Genomic DNA, 25492 nt, shown 5'->3' on the forward strand with positions numbered 1-25492 from the left:
CCTTGACCGTTCACAATTCACTTAACTTCTCTCTCACTCCGTCAAAACTGTTATTTCAACTTTAATGGTCAAGTTTAAAAAACATATTGATGGTCTGGCTATGGGCAGCCCCCTAGGCCCTCTGTTTGCCAACATCTTTATGTCCTTCAACAAGATTTCATGGCTTCACAACTGTCCTCCACTTTCAAACCCCTTCTTTACCAACGTTATGATTGCTTTCTACTCTTCCGATCATTGGATCACATACCTCGATCTCTTCCTAACCTATCTCAACTACCAACGTCCTAACATTTCCTTTACATCTGAACTTGAAAAAGACGGAACACTCCCCTTTCTTGACGAAAAAATAACTCGCTCAAACGGCAAGTTTTCCACCTCTGTTTATCTTAAGCCCACTTTCACTGGTCTCTTCATCAATTTCCATAGTTTCATTCCCATTCAATACAAACGCTTTTTAATCTCCTCTTTACTTCACAGAATTTTCAACCTCTGTTCCAGCTCTGAACACTTTCATACTGAACTAGAAGTTGTTAGAAAACTGTTCACCTTAAACAACTTTCCCACTTACATATTTGACAATTATGTTCACCGCTTCCTCAACAATATATTTGAACCCAAAGATCCTATTCACGCTGCTCCTAGGAAAATCATGTACTTCTGTCTCCCTTTCCCTAGCCTACACTGTCTTCAGATTCGCATTCAAATCACTCGACTCTGTAATGCTGCCTTTCCTCATATCAAAGTTCGCTTTGTTTTTCGTTCTTCCAAGCGTCTCTTCTCTTTCTTTCCTTTTAAAGATAGGGTTCCCCAATTCCTGAGATCTGGTGTTGCATACTCATTTAAATGTCGATGCTGCTCCGCATCGTATGTGGGTCAAACCAATCGTCATTTACACACCATCTACGATCTATCTTACAATGGTTAAAATACTTCTATCAATACAAGATAATACGTATGGATGTATTTGTTTCTTTACTAAATATGGTTAATTTACAATCAACGGAAAGCTATTAGGAACTATAAAAAATATTGTGATTATTGCACATAAGTATCTCTTAAAATAATCATTTAGTTAGTTACACTTGACTTAATTATTTACTAATTACAGGAAGAATATGAGAGAATATCTTAACAAACATCTGCAATCCTTTCCCATATAAGAAACACATCTAACTCTGCAGATTTTAATGACTTCTCAATTCTCTCTTCCTCCTCCGACAATTATGACCTTATGATCCCTGAAAACCTTCTCATATCCAAACTTAAAACCTCTCTTAACACCCAAGGCAACTCAGTACCCTTTCACCTTATTTAATATACTGCCCTTCTCATTTCATTCCGTCATCTAAACTTTCTACTCTCCTCACATGTGTAATTTAACACCCTGCAATATATGCTTGTATTTAAAACCTCATGTATATAATTTATCTCAATTAGTCTGAAAACGTCTTAAGTTAAAGACAAAATCTTATTCCAAAGCCATCATAAGAGATTATACATAATATAAATCCTAACACGGTTTTTTATGCACATGAAAAACATGTGACTTGGACGAGATTTGAACTCGCACCTTCGGATACTAGTCCGCCGCTCTAACCCAGGGGCAGATCTAGGTTATGTCAAATCAGTCACGCGACATATGTTTATAGTTCAAAAATTATTTATCAAATTTAATGATTACAATTTTTTTTATCATTAAATTTTCGTTCTGTAATCGTTTGGATTTCATCGTCAAAATTCTGTTTTATACATGAAAACTTATACAAATACCACCTTAGTAAACAGATCAGTAGATAAAAACATATCTAGAACTATATTAACTGGCTGACTGATAAGCGGGATGGCTCGACTGGTTCGACCGAAAACGGAGTTCAAGAATGTTTATTCAAGCCATTCCATTGGTCAACAGCCAGATCAGTGGACGATCTGGAATAATGTCGACTGATAAGTGGGGTGGCCGGACCTATAAGGGAGTCCAATTGCTATCGTGTAATTGGTTTGTTTAAATTTTTGTCTTACTGTGATTGGTTTGACCGATTTTGACTAATAGCCAACTGAACTAATATAGTCATGCTTACTGTCTGAATTGAATGTTTGATCGTTCCATAGTAATTTTCTAAAGCATGGTAGAATCTAAACTACGATCAGATGGAATTTATGGAAATCACTTACAAATTCATATATTGACATGAATGCTGCTGCCCAAACTGTGAATTTTTGCAGGAGGGTGAAAAATTTATGGATGAATTGTAAATGCTTGGCAAAGACGATCTCGCGAACGACATTTCAGTGATTGATGTTCAAAAGCAAGCAATTTTTGCAAACATTGTTCTGAGTTTTCTCCGCAGAAATTTACATCCAAAATCGTAAGTAAAGGACAACTAAAGTGTATGCATGAATATAAAATATCATAGTCAATTTATGCGAGTATGTAATGCGATTTATGTCAATATTGCGTATGGTAAGCAGATTGATGCTTCTAATATTGTTGTTGCCGAAGGACTTTTAGCTATGATTTCTTTAGTGCTTGGGGAATCGTGGCCGTTATATAGCGGCGAAATCCTACATTCCTGCAAATATATTTCAATGGACAAAAAATCTGTAGCCATAAAGTGCCATACTATGAATGTTTTATGCAGTGCGGTGTTAGAAATTAAATGAAGATATGATCTTCGCACTTTGCTGGACAATTTAAGCAATCGTCTCAGGACCTGAAAAAATCAGGTGACTCAACGGGATTCGAACCCATGACCTCTGCAGAGGTCTGAGACGATTGCTTAAATTGTCCAGCAAAGTGCGAAGATCATATCTTCATTTAATTTAAGGCGCCATACTATTATTTACTTTAACACAAACAAATGTTTGGGGCTTTTCAGTTTATGATCATTGATCATTCAATCATTGGACAGTTATATTATACATTGTTTAAGATTTGAGAAAACTAACATTGATTACACGAGAAGCTGTTTACTATAACCTGTGATTTTGAGTCAGATCCATGAAGCTTTTTATTTTAACAATTTGACTGGAATGATATTAAATCTGAGCATTTCACATACATGAAATGTTGGCCCATGTCACATAGTGTCCCCTTTTCTAACTGAGCACCTCATGTAGAGATGTCAAGGTGTGTTAATACTAGATTGTTTGCCATAAATTCTAAACGGCTATTGATGTATGAAAAGCATTTTCTATAAAGTAAAAATGTCTTCCTATGTATGCAGATAAACCTTGAAATTTGGCAAAACAGCAAACATTCTGTTTGTATTGGCAAATACCATGCTACTAGTGATTGCTATATAGCACACCTTGCATATACTTACAGAAGATGATAGTCTAGTGAAATGCCTAATAAACATTAATGGTATTAAGCTGTCTTTAATTGCAAATTTTCACTCTAATAATTTTTGCCTAATCTTTGGCAGAAAAAAATTTTGAGTTTTTTCTTAAAAAGTGAATTAGCTGCCACTGTATGTGGAGATGGGTAAAGGGTTACAATAAACTTGCATGGTTTAAAGTCTGAGCTTTTCTACATCTATGAACTGTCCCTTGTAGTACCAAATTTCTAACTTAACTCATTACATAGAGGTTTGAATGGGGGTCTCTACGGGGGATATATGCCAGACAACTTGGTAGAAAATTTTAAAGACAATATCTTTTTTGGAATAGCATTATTGTAAAATAAATTTAATGTTCCTAGACATGCTAATGAGCCATATATTTCGCATGATAATGAGCCTAAATATTTGGCAAAACATTCAAGTATTGTTCACTTCAATTCGTTTCTTTTTTTGAAAAGAACGTAAGCAAAATGTGTTGTTTTTACGCAAAAATGATGCCCACAAAATACATTTTGTATTGCTCTAAAACGCTGAAAATGGCATTTCCAAGGCTCTGAAATTCAAAATTTCTGAGGAGAGAATGCCTCGGACCAGGGGCGGATCTAGGATTTTTCAAACATCAGTCATAAAACTTCGGAGGCGCTCCGTACCTGAGGGGTCTGAGGCATTCTCCGCTGAGAAATTTTGAATTTCAGAGCCTCCATTTTCAAAGGGCTAAGTTTTTCAAAAATGAAGTGAACAATACTTGAATGTTTTAAATATTTAGGCTCATCATTTAAAATTTATTTTACAATAATGCTATTCAAAAACAGATATAGTCTTTAAAAATTTCTAAAATGGTCGTCTACAAGACCTGTATACAATTCCATCTTTGCTTCGGTAAATCCAAATTTTAAAGTTTCGGATTCACCGTCTAGCCAGTAGGAGATGAATCGCACTATTTGTTACAAACTACTTTGGCAAGAACCCCCAAAAAATATATATACTTGTTTTCCTTTATTTTCCAACGTATAGTATGGCGCGCCAAGATGGACAATATTACCAAAATCGAAAATATTTACAACGAAACACATTATCGTATGTTGAAAATAATATACTGGCAACTTTTTCAATATTTGTAAAACGAAACGCAAAAATATAAAAGAAAACAAAAATTCGTTTACCATAATTTATATATACACAACGAAATTTATTTTTCATGTTATGAAAGTTATTTTTATAAAACGAAACTCATTTATATAAAACGAAATTGACATTCATAAAACGACATTTTCTTCGAACAAACGACATTTTTTAACGCTTTTTTGCGGCCATTATTTTGTAGCCTGCAAAGAGCCATCCACTACAAAATTTTGAGGATGTATTCGCGAAGGAACTTACATAACTTGACAAACCTTGTTGCAGCAATCACTCATCTCTCTGAAAGTGATTGCTCCAACAATTGTGAAAGAACTTTTGAAGGAGATAACGATGCTAACGCTAGCAATATTGAAAGTACGATACGCACTCTGTGCCCTTCTGCAAATGGTCGTTCATCCACAACCACAACAGTCGGAGGAGCAGCGACTACAGCAGCTATTAAATACTTCAATGCACCACACGTCTCCACTGTTCAACCCAAGTGTAAATTATGGAGGAGGATAAAAGTCAAAACGCCGTTTTTTCTTTGATGTCAGTGGCAGGGCGCGGTAAAAAATGTCGTTTGTTCGAAGAAAATGTCGTTTTATGAATGTCAATTTCGTTTTATATAAATGAGTTTCGTTTTATAAAAATAATTTTCATAACTTGAAAAATAAATTTCGTTGTGTATATATAAATTATGGTAAACGAATTTTTGTTTTCTTTTATATTTTTGCGTTTCGTTTTACAAATATTGAAAAAGTTGCCAGTATATTATTTTCGACATACGATAATGTGTTTCGTTATAAATATTTTCGATTATGGTAATATTGTCCATCTTGGCGCGCCCTAGTATAGGCTCTTGTGAGCCACGTCTACTGTATTTTCATAGTGCTTTTGGGGAACATATGATTCAGCCAGAGTAGTACTTCCGGGAAAATGGAATTTTTATATGATGCTGTGCTGCTTACGGGGAAATCAAACTTACTCATACGATTAGCTACGTCAGTACTGTGGCGTTTCCTGGTAAAAGTTTTTTGGAAAAGGATTGTATGGCATTACCAAATGAGACAACCTGCTGAGTTGTCAACTTTCGATCTGTGCAAAATTGTCGAACTAAATTTGTACATTTTGTCGATGGTTTACCTAAACATAATGTACTGACATGTCGCAGTTTACATTATACGTTTCAAATTTGCCCGACGGAACGACCCTTGACGATTTGCTAATATATTTTCAATCAACGAAGTCTGGTGGCGGCGACGTGAATGATGAATCTTGCATATTAATTAATGGCAACAAGGCTGTTATTGTCTTCGACCACAACGAAGGTAGGAAATGTGGCTGATTGCTTTGCGTAGCGATCAGTATGTACGAAGACTGATCACCTTAATGAACGAAAAATGGGAAGTTTCATTTTCAAACGGGTTACCTTTAATTCGTTAAAGTAGCTACTTTCACTTTAATTTCACTTCTAAGTTCCGTAGACAAAATTTGATTTGCGATGACCAGCTAATTTTTAAGGAAAAATATAACTATTTAAAATCTTTTTAATCACATATAAATTCATTGCATCATGTATGGTGTATGTGGGCAGACAATCGCGACACTGTCATCTAGACAAATCATGACGAACGCTCATACGTAATTCGTGAATCATTGCGCAGCAAAATAGCTCTGCAGTATTATTTTAGTGTTACTTCGATTTGATTTTACTTTTATTGAGCACTCGATTGATTCGATATTGTGTTTAACAATATTTCACCGGCCTGTGCTCAGGGTGTGTGCACTGGTCACTCATACACCCTCAACTTATTCATGAGGTCCACTTTTAAAAAATTACACAGAAAAAGGTAATAAGCAATAATTGAAGTGGTCTGGTTAAATACAAAACAATGAAAACGTCTCCCATGTCATTGAACCCAATCACCAATGTATGAATATCCCTCCCCCCCCCACCAACACACACATGAATATTGCTCCCCGGACACACACATGAAGATTGCTCCCCCCCACAAACATAAATATTGCTCTCCCACCCCCACACGCACATACAATTATCAATCTTGTGAGGCTCCGGCCAGTGGCGGATCCAGTAAGGATTCAAATTACATGAAAAAAAAACACTGTTGGTTTTTAATTTCTAAAGAATATAATTTCACCTATGGATTAGCCTCTAGGGTGTTTAGAAATGTAAATATACGCCAAAATGTGCTGCAGTAATTTAGTTTGACGTAATCTGGATCCGCCACTGGCTCCTGCATAGTTGAATATAGCGAAAAGTGGTAAAGTCTTTGACAAGGCCTATGCCTATATTTTTAAGTTATATTCTTTCAGATCTGCAAAATGTCCTTCAAAGACAGCATGAAATTAACGGATGCAAAATAGAAGTATCTGCAAATCGAGCACGACCAGTCCCCAAGAAACGAGAACGATTCTCAGCGGCAAATTTCAACGCAGAAAACAAGGTAAAAGTGTAGGCATCACATATGGGTAAAATATACAGTTCAGATAAGACTTTATAGGAAAATTTCTCGTGACATTAAATACCAGTTTTACCGGCATAATCGAGAAAGTCCTAACTGCATTTGGTCTCTTATTGCCTTTTGTGACATGCGCGCGCATATTTTCTATAGTTACGTGCTTTTTTCACAGACTGCAAAAGTAAACTGCATCAACCAGGCTGCTTTATGTGAGTCATAGACAAGTATTGATGCTTCTCTTAATAAAAAATCGCAATTTTTGCTTTACACGTGCCCTGAACTTCGCCGTTATTTGCGTTTCGCCACTTCTGAAATTTTGCCTTCACTCTGGAAGGAAAGAAACCTGTTGAAAAACTTTTCAATGCGTGCGGTCTCATTGCATTGGGACTGTTTATAAAGTGTTGTATTTGTGATTGTGCAATGTGCAGTTGTCTAATTCACTGTTAGGCAATCTTATTTTAATGTTATTTTTTATGATTTATGCTAAATTTCATCTTAATTTGCCGTTTGCCTTTTTCAAAAATTTTCATGCGTAAAGTCAATCTTTTTCTTGCAGAGTGTTGATAAAGCTCAGCTTGGTGAAGTACGAACCATTTTCGTTGGTGGGCTCTGCTCTGTTATAACAGATGACACGTTGAAATATTTCTTTGAAAGCAAAGAGCGATCAGGAGGAGGAGAAATTGAAAAATTTGACAGGCGTAAAGAGGATGCTGCTTTTATTACGTTTAAGAACGCCGAAGGTATTTGTAAATTAAGAAATAAAAGATGTTTACTGTCTTTGCAAGTGCTTATGCAAACCGAGGAGAACTTTGGGGTCGGAGGTTGCACCTACTCGAGAGTTCTCACAAACGTTTTCGAGGTTTGCATAAGCCAGTGCAAACACGAGAAACATCTTTTATTTCTTTTATAAAATAACCATAAAAGAAACAGACAAATTCAAAACAAACCTTTTAATTTTTCCTTTAAAATATATTCATGATCGATTTGCCAATTCTCTTTGACTGATTGGTTGAGATCAGATGTGTTTTGCACAGGCTAATGCAAACACTGCTGTAGACCAGTGAACTCAATATTTAAATAACTCGAATGATAACTGAAGCCAAAAAAATATTTGTCGTCATCATTCGTCATCACTCGTGTTTCTTGCGTGTTCATAAACAATTTGTATTTTTTCGGATCATGGACTTTAATTTGACCTCAGTTGATCTCATTTTACTAGTCAGTTTTATCTTCACGAAGAAAATCGTTTAGCTATATTTATTTCAATTCTACGTCATCCTCAGTGCAAAAGTATTATTACGTTTTTCAAATAAATTTAAAGGAATTGTTGGTATGAATTTTCATTCGAAAAAATTTACATATAGAATGAAAACATCTTATAGCTACTATATATTTTTGTCATACACAGTCAATTTGCTCTTAAACTACAGTTTTTAAGGATATTAAATTATTGATATCGAGACGACAACCATTTAGTATTTGAAGCACTATCAAAATCGATGAAAATGACAAAAATTTTCGCTCTGTAAAAAGTAAAAATGCAAGTTATACTTAACACTTTTTATCAAACTGGATATTCAAGTTTCTTTTTTCTTCGGAAAAACAGATCTTTAAATCTACTGAAATGACAAAAAAGAACAAACACTGTCTGACACCGTTTGAAAATTTACCTTCCGATGAAAGAAAAATTTTTGCTTGAATATTTTCTCGTCATATTTTCTTATTGTATTGTCTTTTTAGCATACAGTGTAATTATCAGTTGGCTTTTCCTCGTTACAAGTTGTAAGTTACAGCGAACTCACTGTAGTAAAATTTCAGCTGTAAAAAATAACCTTTTGCGAAGAGTTGGCCTTCGTGAATGAAGCCTTTTTTTCATTTTTGCAGGTCGCGCCAGTCCTTTTGTAAAAAAAAATTCAAAAAATAGCATTTTTATATTTGTAAAATCTCAAAATTGAACTTTGCGTTAGTTTTTCAAAATACTATCGACTTTGAAGAATATTAGTCAAAATTATAGACTGTCAAAAAAAATCGGCCAAAAGTCATGGCATTGCTGAGAAATTTTGAAGCAAAGTCAAAAATTACGAAAAGTCCGCGCGATTTTTGTTGCTTTTTCTGAGTTTTTGCATACCCGAACGTTCAAACCACCTAAATATTGTGATTCCATGTTAAATACGCAAGCCTATAAAGTTTCGTAAAAATTGAGCAATTTGCCAAGGAGAAAATGTGTTTTTTAAGGCGGATCTCCACTAGACGATTTTTTTGACGATCTTAAAAATTCGCTGCGCCACATGCGCAGTACCAAATAAAAATCGTCAACAAAATCGTCAAAGACGATTGCAAATTGCAATTTAAAATTGAGAAAATGGCGGATGTGAATCAAACTTAATGCATTATTTACTTCTTCGAAGGCATTTGATTTTACTGCATGCATGTAGAGTAAGATCCATGAAAACAAAGCGAAAACGACCAAGATTTTGGATGCGTAAACTGTACGAGGAAAGAAATGAGAAAGGAGAGTATAATATGCTGGTTAAAGACTAGCGATTATACGATCATGAAATGTTTTTCAGATATTTCAAGATGTTACCTGACACTTTTGAGACCTTGTTGGAGTATATTGCCTCGATGATAAGAAAGAAAGAGACGAAAATGCGAGAACCAATAAGCGCAGACCAAAGACTTTTAGTCACTCTGCGATATTTGGCTACTGGGGATGCTCATACAACTATCGCTGCCCATTATAGAATGAGTTCAACGACTGTTGGTCGAATTCTATACGAAACGTGAAACGCACTTTGGAACAAACTAAAGAAATAGGGTTCATGAAAACACCTTGCACTAAAAGTGATTGGGAAAAAGTATCAAAAGATTTTGAAGATTGATGGAATTTCCCTAATATGCTGGGAGCAATTGATGGAAAGCATGTGCAGATGTTTGCTCCTGCTGGACAGGCATCAAGTTTTTTTAATTAAAAAAAGACTCATAGCATTGTTTTGCTGGGAGTTCGTGATGCACAAACTGGTTGATATTGGTGATAGTGGGAGGCAAAGTGATGGCAGCGTATATGCCAAAAGCAATGTTGGCTATGCTATTGAAAACAAGCTTCTCAACATGCCAAGATGGCAAGATTAGCCATTTAACAAAAGTACTGCTTCATGCATTTGTAGGGGATGATGCATTTGGCCTAAAACACCACATAATGAAGCCCTATATTTTTTCAAACCTGTCTGAGAAGAAACTAATTTTCAATTACAGACTAAGCAGAGTCAGACGTTCCACGTTTCAAGTTCCACGTTGCTGTAGGTTTCCAGATTGCTTGTTTTCTCATAAAGAAATCTCATAACCTCAAATTATTTGCATGTTGGAAGTGTCGAAGTAGCTGCCTTATCAAGGCATTTTTTCAGAGAATCTTTAAGGTTCTTAAAAATTTTCTGAAGGTATGGAACTGAAAAAAGGGCAAGAAACAAATTTTGTCAGTGTTGACATAAAATACGAAATAACATATATAGTCAAGGAGCACAGTCAAACAAAATGGTCAGACGAACACCCTTACGCAGAAACGTCGATAAGTTTTCCTGTCTTCTTTAGCATGTTTAACATGTTACAGCATAATAACTAAACAACAGATAATTGAAATTCTCAAGTTTCTTGAAGTCCTCCATTAATTTAGAACACTTACCTTCTCACTGAAACATTCGAGACAAAGATTTCCATGCATTAAGTTTCATGGTCCTATTTTTGTAGTTTATATTGCTTGTATCCACAAGCAACTTAGTCTCGGAGAGCTTGCAAAAACATTTCCTTATCGAGCTCTCCAACTTCTTGTATCACATAGTGATCAACAAAATGTTGCACCATTGAGATATTCCTCGGAGATGCAAGTATTTGAATCTCTGACGGTATATTTTAAACAGGATTTGTACCGTTCAGTTGGAATTCGTTTCTCCACTGATGGCAGCCATTATGACTTCAGGGAAATGGTAATTAGTTTCACAAGATGAAATTTCATTGGTTAAATTTACGACGATTGTCAAGTTGAAACCGTTTCTACTTTTCGTCGAGCGCTTGACAATTTAGTTGACGATGTTTATTTCGTACTGCGCATGTGGCGCAGGGAATCTTTAAGACAATGTCATAATATTGTCTAGTGGAGATCCGCCTTTAGAAGCATTGTTCATGCCATGAAAATACTCATACTGCAAATATACATATAGCTCAGTGTCATAAAGAAAAGTGAAAGATCTTCTCAAAAATAGTTCTTAAAAAGCAATTTTCTTGATATAAATGCATAAAAATCCAGAACATTTTTCAAATAAGAAACGCGCCATTCTTATTTTGTCTGTGTAAAGCAAATGATGGGAGAAAAAGAAAATGAAAACAATGCTATATCAAAGACTCCACAAGCAGTAACATTTATAGCAAAGAGACCGTTGTTCAACAACAGAAATGTTTCATGTAAGAGAAATAGTATATTCATTTTAAAGGAATGTTTCACCAAAATGTTTAGCAGAATCATATAACAACTACACTAGAATTAAACTTTAATTATAATCACACTATCACACGAAAAACACAAAATCAACTTCTTCGTACAAAGAAATAAAACCAAATAAGGCCAAATTCATCTTGGACAAATCATTGCATTTTTCAACAACTAAAAAAGTTTGTCATTTTTCCTGAGCAAGAAAATTGTGTGATCTGTCAGAATAAAAACTGTCATGCTTGGATCAAATTGGAGGGGATGCACAACTCACTACCATTAAATTGTCAAAAATATTGAACACAAAGACCAAAATTACATGATTACTATGGGAGGAACAAAAGTCTTGTCCAAATATTTGATAACACTGATAACGCTAAGAGCTTGCTATTATTCCTGATATATTAGATATTACCATGGAATAAGCCCAAATTGCTTTCCCTTTTGCATATAAACCCAGTTTCTAATATTATTATTATAGTTTCACTTTGCAAGTCGGAACCAAAATGGCGGCTCCGCGCTCGCCCCAGACCGTTTGTCCTAACTCTTACAAATAATTCAGAGGGCTCTGGCTTATGCACATTAAGTTCTATAATAACTGGAGCTGCTAACTGTACTGGGGCGAGGTCGCCAAAGCATGGCGGCCAACGGACGTATTTCCGCTGAGATGATCGCTTTGCAGAAAAATAATGTTCTCGACCTCCCCCTGGTGTCTATAGTAAATTATAAAGAATTTTTCAAAAACAAACACGATATCACAAAATATGGATATCGTTAGTTTCATATTCTGTGACGATATCTTTTTTGGCATTTCATTTATAATGCCAACACTTCAATCGTTCAATTGTTGGATGTCGTAGTTTCCACAAAAAGGAACATATCGCTTTTCACAGGTGAGGTAGTTGTTTGTTTTGTTAGTCCGTCAACGATTGAAAAGCAATAATACATGCACTTGAAAAGCCATAAAATACATATTGAAGATCGTATTTTTTAAGACTGACTTGAACGCCAAATATACTCATGTTTTCTTGAGGTGAAACCTGTGTTAATCATTCAAATTGTGCACTTATAATGCAAATATAGGAAAAACAAAACAAAGTGAAAAAGAAGGGTAGAAGTATTAAAACCACAATTGAATTTTAAACACCATTGGAAGCATAAGTGTTTTGATGATTATTTGCATTTTGCCCAATTCATATATCAATACATGTGCTACAACTTTACAAGTATTTGATGCAGTTGCACTTCAGTACATCACAAAAAGGTTACTTAAAGTAATTTCTATACAATATTGTTTGTTTTCATTTACCAAACCTATGCAGACTTGAGTCTTTTTTAAATTTAATATGAAACTCAATTACAGAAAATCCGTAAATATCCAGAGATTTAATATTTACTTTTTTAAAGAAACAAGTAAAAATCCTACAATTGTGGCGAAAAAAGCCATCACCCATTGCATGAACAGAAGCAAAATAGCAATGATAATAAATAAGCTAACTTCTCTCTCGTGAACCGTGGAGATGAACTATGATATACTTTTATGTATAGACTAAAGAGTTTAATCGATCAAACAAGTTTGACGCTGGTAAGAAAACGACGCACATCTGCATTCATACATGTGTAGCCGACACATAGGTCTTTCGTCGATAGTTATAAATGCATCCTTGTAGGAGCAGATAACTGACATTCACAGTTGACTCGCTGTTATGAATTTAAGGTTTTTACATTGATTTTCATTAAATTGCTCGCCAAGTCCCAAATACACACATACATTTTCCTCACTCTTTCTTCAGGAGGGAGTGGTAAATTTTCGGAAAAGTGGTCAATTTCGGCAAAGGACGAAATCCGCCATTTTTTGGCGTCATCAGATATCTAAGGCCGCGCTTGAGATTGCCGCTCCAGTTATTATAGAGCTCAATGCTTATGCAAACCGAGGAGACCTTTGGGAGAACTTGAGAGCAGATCAGTGCAAGGCCGAAACCGAAGGTCGAGGGTTGCACATCCTCGAGAGTTCTCACAAACGTCTCCGAGGTTTGCATAAGCCAGTGCAAACACGAAAAATATCTTTTATTTCTTTTATCAAATAACAATAATACGAAAAAAGACAAACATTTTAATTTTTCCTCTAAAATGTATTCATGATTGATTTGCAAATTCTTTTTAACCGATTGATTGTTTAGATTGATGTGATTGGTTGAGCTCAGATGTGCTTTGCGCTGACAAATTGCGTTTCATTGTGTTTATTATATAAAGTGCTCTTGCAAACGCTTAATTGAAACATTTTCGGATTTGTTTCAAAGTTCATAGTTCAGCGAATGAATTTGATTTTATAAAATCAACCTGCCAAAAATTGTTTCTGATTTTTAAGAAGTACTTTTTAACTTTATGCCGAATTTGTAAAGAGTTCAACTCATTAGGTTATTAATTATACCACCTTAGCGTCAGTTATTTTGTAATTTTTGTGCATGCAATTATACAATTTTGGGTGGTTAAAATCAGTTGATGAAAGATTTAGTCTAGTAGTAGTCATCCTTTTACTAGTCATCCTTTTCCTAATTACACGAAGCAATTCATTTCACAATAGACATGTTTGATAGCCTATGCAATTAAAAACCTCAACGCACTGATATTTTATTTAATCAACTGTGTTCAGCTTTGGAACAGCTCGCTTTTAATCAGTCCCAAATGTTTGATTGAGTTTTTTAGTATTCCAGACTTATTACGTAGCTAAGTTTATTTTTTCAGTTGCAGAAAGAGTTTTACTTCAAAACAAAGTGGAAATTTCTGGGTACTTATTACAACTTAAAGCTGAAATACCAGAGTTATATCTTCCAAAAGACAGAAGAAAACTTTTCCTGGAAAACATCGATGCAAAAACGACCAAGGATGGATTGACATTTTTTATGGAAGCATTTACTGAAGCATCCGTGATGGACGTTTGGATGGGTAATACTGGCAAAGCTATTGTTGTATTTGACAAAGATTTAGGTGAGAAAGGCTGACTCGACGTTTTAGCTTACATTCCCAACTATGTCAATGGATAAACGTGAAGAAGCGTGAAATAAAATATGCGGCCACTTTCCCCACATTTTGGAGTTAGGAATGAGGGTACTATGGGTGAGGAAATTATGGGTAGAGACAATGGCTGCTCGAGTGCTTGTAAGTGCACATGCATACGGTGGTACTCCAAAACATGAAATATGTTGTACGTTGCCAAATTTGGTATGAATATCAGGGAGGGATGAGAGATTTGGGAGGAGAGGGAAATTGCGTAGAAGTATTATTCTTATTCTTCTTCGTCGACTTTTGTCTTTTCGTAATTGACTTTAACGAAATCCATTACTGCGTATATTTTACTTCTTATATTATCGTAATTTATGTCAACCGTTACTTACACACCTACACACAATACGATGACGTATGAACCAGACAAATACGCCAAACCTAACGTTTAATCGTCATTTGACTCTGAAGATGAAGACAGCTGAGGTTGTCGAAAATTCAGTCAACATCAACATCAACTATCTGGGCGATCTAAATCTACAAACATGTAACGATACTACCAGGCTCACTCAAATCAATTACTTTATAATATATATGATTAATTTTTATAACATCCTATAATCCTATAAGCATGCAATGGTATTCATTACTGTCTGAAAATATCTTGAGTAAAGACAAAACGTCACAATAAAATCTGTTCTTTCAGCAATCTACTTTTTGGTTTATTTTCATGCCTTTCATAAAGCCTTATGTTGAACAATAATATTCATAATCAGAATTCGATTTCCAGCGAAAACTGAAAGGAAGTTTTCTATCTTTCACAGACAAAGACACGGTGCTGAAAACTCAAAAGACATTAGACGGAGCAGTTTTGAAAATTTCCTTTCCACCTGTTTGTAACAGCGTTTTGGTGAGTGGCCTTTCCTCAAACACGACAAAAGACACGATTGAAATGTATTTTGAGAGGCAGAGTAACGGTGGCGGGAAGATCTATGGTGACATAATACATCAGAAACACAAAAGAATCGCTGTTGTTTCGTTTTGTGATCCAGATGGTAAGTTTCCGAGTCATCACTGGACCATTAAACACAATGCTCTCATCTCTATGTCTGTTGTAATGTGCTTACATATTACTTGCATATATTCTTGTCAAATGTATCCATAAATACTTAAGAGCACCGCCTCTCATTTAGCGCCACCTCCGTATGAGCTTCGCGTAACAAGCTTCAGAAATGAAAGAACGCTGGAGAGCTTAAGAGAGTGTATACAGATTAATATGAAAACATTATATATAAAAATTTTATTTACCAGTTGGGAGGTCCGTACGAAAAAAATATTCCCACGCCCGATTTTGCTGTTTGGTCACATGACAAAAGAATCCGTCGCTATTGGTTCTTTAATTTGTTGTATGTGTGCTTCTACCTCACATACAGCGCAAACTGTGAGTTTTTTACCCGCGTGGCCAAAAATGTCAAATATACTTGATAATGCGATAAAAAATTTGCATGAGCCCTAAAACTTAGCAAAATCCAATTGCACAGCAATCTATCCGCTGTGATTACTGGCACAAGTAATTTTTTTCATAGCTGATAGCTCTCCTGTGTTGCAGGTTTAAAGTTGTGAGAACAAAAAATTTAATGGTAATTGATGAGTAAATTAGTCCCATTAAAAACGATGCTTTGTCATTGCGGACGATACTTTATGTAAGAATTTCTAAATGATATGTTTGTAAATGATGATCGTCCAGGTTAATAAAATCCTGAGAAGGACTGTTTTTGTTGTTGTTGACTGACGTTTCGAGAACCTTAGCGGTAGTCATCTTCAGAGTCAAATGAGGAGTAAACGTCAGGTTAGCCGTATTTGTTATCTGGTTCTTACGTTACATTAGAAAGTTGGTATACCAACTTGGAACAAACCCCCCTGAACAGATCACAGCAATTACTGGCACCTTACAAACGACTTATTCACAATACAAACAAACGATCAACTAAAAACACTACACTTCACATTAATTCACAATGACAAAACACAATTGACACCAACACATTACAACTAAAAACATCACACCTAAATCACACATCACAACTAAAAATAAAATATTTCACTTCACACTAATCCACAATGACAATACACATTTCCTGTACACACAATACAATGACGTAAGAACCAGATAACAAATACGGCTAACCTGACCTTTTTCTCCTCATTTGACTCTGAAGATGATTACCGCTAAGGTTGTCGAAACGTCAGTCAACAACAACAAAAACAGTCCTTCTCAGGATTTTATTAACCTGGACGATCATCATTTACAAACATATAACGATACTCCCGGGTTCAAACCATTTAATTTAATTTCTAAATGAGACCATCAAACATGGGCTTCTAAATTCAATGTCTATTTTGAGTTACACAAAATTGAGTGCATTTTTTCTCGTCCATTATTTGTATTTTTTTGTGTTTAACTCTAACGTTCTCTTCTTAGTTCTAGAAAATTTGATTTCAAAGACACATCGCTTGGATGATTGTTTGTTGACATTACGTCAGCATTATCAATTTTTTGAGAAAATAGAAGAAACTAGCATTGTAAAGGTGGAGTCTTGCATTGACGTAGTTCAACATGTCATCTTGTTCCACAAGCAAGAATTTTCTGATGCATTTGGCAAAGAATTGTTTAAAAATTGGAAGAAAGCGGCGGCGAAAATCTTCTGTTGCCCGAGGACCTTGCGAAAAGAGTCGAGTCATTCTTAAATGACTATGTCGTGCAACGCATAAAGATATTCGATCAGATTTTTGTCGCGTTCGAGACCGAGCTAAAAAATCTCGTCATGAAACTCCAAGACAACAACGTCACAGCTAGGTTGGATCGTGATGCGTCTTTCGTAAAACTTGTCGCACGTGCTAGTGAAATTGAGAAAATTTGCGAGAAATTTCAGGACGAAACATCTAAAATGGAAAAGGATTTAAAAATAGTCAAGGTAGAAATGAAAGGAATTGCCAAGGAAAAGGCAAAATTTCTTTTCTTAAAGGAATCGATGTAGAGTTAAGCAATACTCACGATGTCGGTGTAACCATTGACGACCAAAAGAAATTCTTATCGTACAAGGAGATGCGGAAAATGTTTCAAATGCCGAAAAAGAAATTCTTGCACAATGCGTCCGGATGAATGAAGAAACAGTCGATGTAAGCACTGCACGATATTTTTCCTGAAGTCTGATGGACTTAACGTCTTCAACGATGACTTGAAAGATAAAAAATTGCACGCGATGGTATATCTTAGACAAACGAGGAAAAATCAAGTCAACATTCTTTGTGATGATGTCAGTCGCGTGGAAGATGTGATTTCTTTCATGGATGAAATAATGTTTGAAAAACAGTTTGAAGTCGAGGAAGACAGCGTCGATGTTCTAAAAAGTAACAAATGGAAGAAGTTTTCCGAAAGTTTGGTGACGGAGACAGCTGTGAAATTGTATCTCGACAAGTCTAATCCATACGTGATTTCATTGGTAGGCGAGAAGAAAGTTGTCGAAGAGGTGCATGACTCGATCGAGGAATTTATGCAAAATAATTCAATTTTGCAGCAAAGTATTGAATTGGGGGAAGGTTATTTGGAATATTTATCAAAGTTTCACGACAAAAAGTTTGAAGAAATTGAGAGAAATTGTGGCAAATTCTCTGTTACCATTGCAGTAAACAACGAGGGATCTACGATAGACGTTCAGGGTGCAAAAGAAGGCGTTATGAGAGCTGAAAAGAGTTGAAAAACCTAATATCCAAAGTCATAAAAGAGGACATTTGCATTGAGAAGCCCCGGATGCAGGAATACTTTTTGTCCGATGAAGGAAAAACCTTTATTCAAGGGATTGAAGCAAAACGAGCATGCCTAATTCGTGTCTCTAATGACGAAGATGATAGCGCAAATACGGAGGCCCGTAAAATCACAAATGAAGGACCAATGTCAAAGCTGCTTTGTTCTTACAAAATTAAAGATGGAAATGTGTGTTTGAAAGTCATAACAGACGACATTACTAGTTATCGTTGTGAGGTTATCGTGAATGCTGCCAACGAAAGCTTGAAGCATGTCGGTGGTCTCGCGAAATCCATTCTTGACGTCGGAGGAAATGAGATTCAGGTCGAATGTGACGAGCATGTAAAATCGTGGGGAAAGCTATTCGATGGTGAATGTTTCAAAGGTAAGCCAGGTCACTTGCCGTGTAAAAGGCTCGTTCACGCCGTGGCTCCTCGCTGGGACAGCGCCCAGGCAAAAAGGAAACGGAGAATCTTGCACGAGACATGCAAAAACGTGTTGGGAGAAGCTAGTGCATACAAATCTGTTGCTTTTCCAGCTCTCGGCAGTGGCATCTTCGGCATTCCGAAAGACGTTTGTGCTACAGTCATGATAGAAGCAGTTGAGGAATTTCTTTCGGAAAATGAGGAGACCTCGTTGAGTGAGATTTGCTTCATCAACAACGACGAAGAAAGCACGAATGCCTTTTTGAAGAAATTTCGGGAAAAGTTTGCCAATAAAGTGAACTTCTTTGACAACGAGAAAAAGAGCTCTTTCTTCAACGGCTCGCGTAAAAAAGTGTGCGTGCGGACGCAGACAAAAAGAAACAAAATTGATAATAAAAGTTTTATGGCTGACGAGCCGGTACCTGCCAGAAAAATTCCGACTGATTGTATTGTCACCAAAAAGAATTTAAAGATTTCTGTTGTTGTTGGAGATTTGTCCACTTTTCAGGTAAAGAAATGCTTGAATTTCAAAGAGAAGATGTTTGTGGTTTTGGCATTTATCATAACTGGCTCTCTTTGAATTGAATGATTTAAACCTATTACCATGCATACACATGTTTGCAGATGTAGATCATCCAGGTTAGAGCAGTCTTGAGAAAAACTAATGATGTTGACTGACGTTTAGACATCCTTAGCGTTAGTTATCTTCAAGTTAGGATAATATACGGGTTTGCAGTATTATGATGTATGAAGCACACAACAAATACGGCAATAACCTGAAGTTTACTCATCACATGACTCTCAAGATGACTACCCCTAAAGTTGTCGAAACGTCAGTTAACATCAACATTAACAGTCCTTCTCAGTTTGACTCTGAAGAGGACTACCGCTTTGTTCAAACATCAGTAAATACTAATGCAACAGTCTTTTTCAGGGCTAGACTGACCTGGATGATCTATATCTGCATGCATACATGTGATTACGCCTTTTTTTCAGTGTTTTTTCTTTCTTTCGTGTATAACAATTAGATACTCGTTTCTTTATGTTTGCAACACTTAGTTGACCAATTGTAAGCTTACTCATAGAGCCCGATAAATTGTATGGATGCAAAACTTTCTATTAACACCAACGTTTAGATGTTAGAATCTCTATCACGGGATCTGGGCTTGGTTCTAACTATAAAACTATGTCCGTGTGACTTGTTTTGTACAACTTTCATCTTCAACTTCATTATTTCTTTTTGAACAAATCGTAATGGCTTACGATCTGATGTGTCCATCTGCATTTTCATGTAGGCGGATGTTCTTGTCAACACAACCAGCGAAACTTTAAAACTTGATTCAAACCCGTGTGGTAAAGCATTGAGTAACGAGGCTGGACCACAACTCCAAGCTGAATGTGATAAGAAAGGTGGTGTAAAAGTTGGAGAGGTGGCTGAAACTCTGGGCGGAAATCTTCTTTGTGACCTCGTATTTCACGTCGTTTGTGTTCAGTACAACAGTGGGCAAGGAGAACAGGTAATTCAGTCTTGTAAAATTTTGCGTATCATTGATATATTTAATTATTAGAGTATTTTAATAAAGTAATTAATAACATACTGCAAATTAATTAAGAAACTATTGTTGAGAAACTTAAATCCATCGAATCGTTTGCATTACAATTGATGTGCTTGAGAAGTGTAAATTCAATGTCAATTTTACTTGTTAAATCGGTTGAATATAATTGAATTTTCCATCATGAATGAATGTTTTATAGCTAATTAACAATTAAATTACGAGCTCAAGATTTCTGAGTTGATAGTTGACAGGCAAAGCCCGAATCATCCATTGCATTATGGAAGTCGAGAGCGAGTAATCTAATTGTTTTAGTAGAATAATACTAGTGTTTATGAAGAAAAGGTAGCCAGTATAGTTTTCCGTTAATTTGTTCTTTTATGCATTTGTTGTTGTTGACACCGTTTTGAAAAATCGAACGACTTGATTGGTAAATGCATTTTTGTCATTTTGAATGAATTTTCGTTTTTTTTTGCATTTAAATATCTCAGTCGTCGTGGTATTTTGTGGAAACTTACGTCTTCTCTAGAATTGCCTTCTGAAGTAAGCAATCGAGGTTTATCGTCAGAAAAATGAACAAGAGCAAAACGCAAGACGGTCGCTACTCGCTATAAGTTGTTCTACTACTCGCAATCTAATGAAATAAAGTGACCAATCAAATTATAGCATTTGCATTAAAGTACTTGTATGATTTTATATATAGCAAACAAAAATTAAAGTTTTCAGAGTGTCCGACCACTACTAGCAATTTTATCCGTATAAGAATATTCAGGAGGGTGAAGGGCTTTGTATACTTGTTGCATGCTGCAAAACTTTGTGTATCTAAATTTCGGTGGTAAATGCCTCTTATGTACACATGTACACAATTAAAATATTTACAAATGGACGTGAAATAAAAATATTTTGCATTACAAGTACTGAAAGACATAATCAAGAACTGCTTGCAAAGAACTCACACTCTTGGCAAAAAATCTATCGCTTTTCCCGCCATTGGAACAGGAATTTTGGGCTTTCCACATGAAGTCGCCGCTAAAATTTTCTTTGAAGAAACTAAAGCGTTTGAGAAAACGGTCAGTAAATGCAACATTAAAGAAGTAAGTTTTGTTGTCTACAATCAAGATGTGAAATCCATCCAAGCTTTCAAAGATGAATTGAAGAAGCAAGTGGAGTTTGATGCTGGTGGCAACCCCCCCGTCCATAAAGTACCAGACATACCACGAAGGAAATCTCGTAGAAAGCCAGGTGGGGAAGTGGGCAGTAATCTTTTCATTCAAGTTGGAGATGACAAAACGATTGAAATCGTTCAAGGGGACATAACAAAAGAGACCACGAACGTGATTGCGCATCTCAGCAATCCCGATCTTTTTATGGGGAGTAGTGTGGGCACGGCCATTTTGAAAGCTGGCGGACAACAAATACAACAAGAGTGTAAAAGCAAACTTAGATCGCAAAAGCCATCGATTGGTGACACCGTCTTCACGTGTGCAGGTAGTCTGGAGGCAAAATTTATCGCTCATATGATAACTACGAACACTCCAAACTTCAAAGATATAGAAAAAAGCATCGAGGGATGCCTTAATGCGGTTGATGCGCAAGGTCTCGAAAGCGTCTCTCTTCCTGCATTTGGGACGGGCAATTTAAAACAAGATCCCGAAAAATCTGCCAAAGCCATTTTGTACACCGTCATTCGTTTTCTTGATTCAAACTCAGACACACTCGCAAACGTACGTATTTTATTGCAAGATGAAGATTTGTTTTTAGCGTTTAAAACAGTTGCAAAAAGTATTGAACAAGAAGAAGAACCTGGTATGCTTAAAAAATTTGTGAATTATTTCTGGAAATCTTCCACAGAGCACCCAGTTTTGAGTGTCGAAGAAAGAAAACCGGAAATCATCAAGAAAATCTACCTGATCATTTATGGCATTACTAGAAATGGGATCAAGGATGCAAAGAAAGAAATCGAAGGCTACATGGAGAAACAGAAAAAGAAAGAAAAGCTTGAACATGACATAATCGATAAACTTTCTCCAGAGCAGCTCGAGAAGATAGATTTTATTTGTGAAATGAAAGATGTCAATGCAAAGATAGAAAATTGTAATCGCATTATCTTGGTTGGACATGCTGATGATATTGCAAAAGTAGTTGCCGATATCTACAAATATTTCCATAAGATAACCGATGAAGAAAAAGAAAAAGAAAAGGAAGTTTTGCGCTCCAACTATGCCGAGATATTGTCTCAATCAGTGCAATGGTGCTTTCAAAATTCTGATGGCGAAGAGGAAGATTACGATAAAAAGACGAACGCCATCATCGAAGATTCGTTTAGCAAAAAAGAAAGTTCTGTTATGTTTATGTTAGATGGTGAAAAGTGCGAAATTGTATTCGATAAGATGGAAGAAAAGAATTTGCAAGGCAATAAGACTTTAAAGGTGACCAGGAAAAATCTCCAATCAGAAAGAGGTATGACTGATAGAGAAAAATTTTGCCAGGCAGCAATCATTCCAAAAATTCCCCCCTCTTCTGAGGTCTTCGTGTATAATAGAAATGAAGTTAGCGTACATTTTTTAGCCCTCAGAAAAAGTCTTAAAACTTCATAAAAGTTAGTCCAGGTGAATCAAGACACAAACAGCAAAGCTAAAACAAGTCTCGGAATTATGGTTAGATTTGACGTAGTTCCCCTTTAAAAAACTATGCTTAGGGCTACAGCTTTATATTTAGTCTTTTTAGCTACGTAGAATCTGAAGTATCCACTTTCTATAAAATATTTTTGTCACAAACTGCTCAAAGACATTTCATAGTTGGATGACAACAAAATCGACAAAACGTATTGTGTTATAGACGTTTACAGTTTTCACTGATATTTGTTTATTCTATTTTTGCACAGGTGATATACTACTGCCTGATTATTGGGATCCGCAGCCAGTTGACGCTAATAACAAGGAAGTAGAAGTTCATCTGGTAAAGTTGACGCAAAATGATCCAAAGCAAAAAGTCGAATACGATAAAATATCGAGTCATTTTCAACAAACGGCTATGCGGCAGAATATCATAGAAATTCAACGTGTTCAAAATCCTACACTATTCAAGCAGTATTTCCTTAAGAAGAAAAGCTTGGATGAGAAGAGTGGAAGCAATGAAAAGTTTTTGTTTCATGGTACACATGCTGACAAGGTTAACACCATCAACAAATCAGGACTGAACCGCTCTTATGCTGGAAATGCAAATGGTATGTACATCGTCTTTCTTTCTTGGTGTTATGCAGCGATAATGAGGACACATTTTGAAATTCAAGATGTGTTTCCAACCTATTTATTCTGTCTGCATGTGCAGTCTGTTTGTGCTCGTTATGTAATGTCAACACCATCAGCTCTAAATCATTATTGAAATTTGTTCAAACTTTATTTAATTAACCAAATTCTAATTTTGTTTTAAAATACCCAGGAATTGCATTTGGGAAAGGTGTATACTTCGCAAGGGATGCCGCCATGTCAGTTGGTTATGCTAGGGCGAATGCATCTGGAATGAGATATATGTACTACGCGAGAGTAGCCGTTGGTGAATATACCTCAGTGGCTCCAGTATGATTGTTCCACCTGCAAAAAGCGTAAATGAGTTTTATGATTCCACCGTCAATGACGTCAATGCTCCCACAATTTTTGTTCTGTTTCATGATAGTCAGTATTATCCTGAATATTTGATCACTTTTCAGTAAAAAATATCGCCAATGTTCTTAACTAATGCACCATTCGAAATTGAAACCAGAGAGTTAAATGGCGTTAAAAATTTACACAACTATAAAGTATGAAACAAACAAAATACTCCATAAAACTATGCGTTATGTCAGTTAAATACTTGATTATTTTTGGAGGGAAACAATTTTTGAATCGCCCCGTGCGGTAACATTAATGGTTATATTTATTGTATCTTGGAAAGGGGCGAAACTAAACTATAAGGTTATATGGGGGGGATGAATATTCATATATTCAGCTCTGTACTGTTGATTTCTTTTTGAAATTATAATCGCTAACAAACCAAATCAGTCAAGTCGAGCTGAATGTATGAATATTCATCCCCACCTCCCCTCTAGCTTCGTCCTTGATCTTAGATTGTATTATTCTTGAAACTAGACGTAGGTGTTATTGCGATTATATTGGGAAAACTTAATTGAAAGGTCCTCTCAATATTGCAGCAGTGTATTCAAGGTTTAGCATCATTTCCTGATTTCAAATAATGTAGTTCTGTAATTAAAATAATTTAACAAAGTAAAAATACTTTATATTTGACTTCCCAAAAAATCCACTTGCAAACTGACCCCCTTTCCCCTCACGCTCAAATCAGTGTCTATTTTGACGTCGATAGCGCTTTTGGTAGATTCTAAAAGCTGCAAATAAAGAATTTGTCATGAAGTATAGGGCAATGTTGAGGAGAAAGCCCATAAATAAAGGTTTGAACGTGATCATGTGTCAAGCAAATAGCGAAAAAGCAAGACATCTTGAGATTGCAAAATATGCATCAAAACAAGACGAGAAGTGAACTGTAAATTTTCGACTTTATTTTAAAGTTATCAGCAGACAGAATGATATTTAAAACCATACATACACATATATCTTTACATGAAATAAGTAAGCGGAAGTAAGTAAACGGAAGTAAGTTTACTTATTTCATGCGTCGTAAATATATGTGTATGTATGGTTTTAAATATCATTCTGTCTGAGGATGACTTTGAAATAAAGTCAAAAATTTGCAGTTCACTTCTCGTCTTGTTTTGATGCATATTTTGCAGTCTCAAGATGTCTTGCTTTTTCGGAATTTGCTTTATACTATATTTCTTTAAATTGTCGACTGGTCATGGTTTCTGTGATCACGTGTGTTCTATGTGATTTGAATCTCCACGAGAGCGTAGACAGCGTGAGTTTTTATCTAATGCAAGGGACTCTATTTCCCATATGTCACAAGGGGTCATGTTCGACATGCATAACCATGCATATATATTAAAGATTGTAACTGCGTATGACATGATTGAAGTGTCGTCGTCGGCCAAAAGAAAGGCAATTAACCAACCAGGGTGATGATGTTCCTGTAACTAATGGACTTCATGACTACGTCCTTGCTTGCTGACATGATGTAAAGTCATTTTTTAATTTTTCCATGTTTTTCCATTCATGCAATATTGCAAGTGTATCAGTGTATATTATAATGGGGAAAGTGTAGTAGCGCAGTTTTTTAGGACGTCAACTTTCTATGAATTACCGCTGACATCAAATCGTGAATGTGTAGGCTCGT

The 25492-nt window shown here is 35.8% G+C and overlaps 1 protein-coding gene across 1 annotated transcript; it reads left to right on the forward strand.

Annotated features, from left to right (window-relative positions):
- The first annotated feature begins 5535 nt into the window (after nt 1-5535).
- LOC124444584 (protein mono-ADP-ribosyltransferase PARP14-like) lies at nt 5536-24040 on the forward strand. Its single transcript, XM_046995195.1, has 13 exons — nt 5536-5791; nt 6798-6928; nt 7500-7683; nt 14169-14411; nt 15251-15481; nt 16909-17168; nt 17213-17401; nt 17636-18112; nt 18181-19164; nt 19952-20173; nt 21124-22669; nt 23094-23435; nt 23651-24040. Exons 1-13 carry the CDS (start codon nt 5626-5628, stop codon nt 23791-23793), a joined length of 5118 nt encoding a protein of 1705 aa, XP_046851151.1. The 5' UTR covers nt 5536-5625; the 3' UTR covers nt 23794-24040.
- Nucleotides 24041-25492: the final 1452 nt, after the last annotated feature.

Source organism: Xenia sp. Carnegie-2017, unplaced genomic scaffold (genome assembly GCF_021976095.1).
Source record: "Xenia sp. Carnegie-2017 unplaced genomic scaffold, XeniaSp_v1 HiC_scaffold_21, whole genome shotgun sequence".
Classification (NCBI taxonomy): Eukaryota; Metazoa; Cnidaria; class Anthozoa; order Malacalcyonacea; family Xeniidae; genus Xenia; species Xenia sp. Carnegie-2017.

Bases quoted from the DNA above. Each gene is read 5' to 3' on its own strand.
- LOC124444584 (XM_046995195.1), top strand. From the start codon at position 5,626: ATGTCGCAGTTTACATTATACGTTTCAAATTTGCCCGACGGAACGACC. The intron at 20,174-21,123 runs GTAATTCAGTCT...TTTGCATTACAA, and splicing joins ACAGTGGGCAAGGAGAACAG to GTACTGAAAGACATAATCAA. The intron at 23,436-23,650 runs GTATGTACATCG...TAAAATACCCAG, and splicing joins TTATGCTGGAAATGCAAATG to GAATTGCATTTGGGAAAGGT.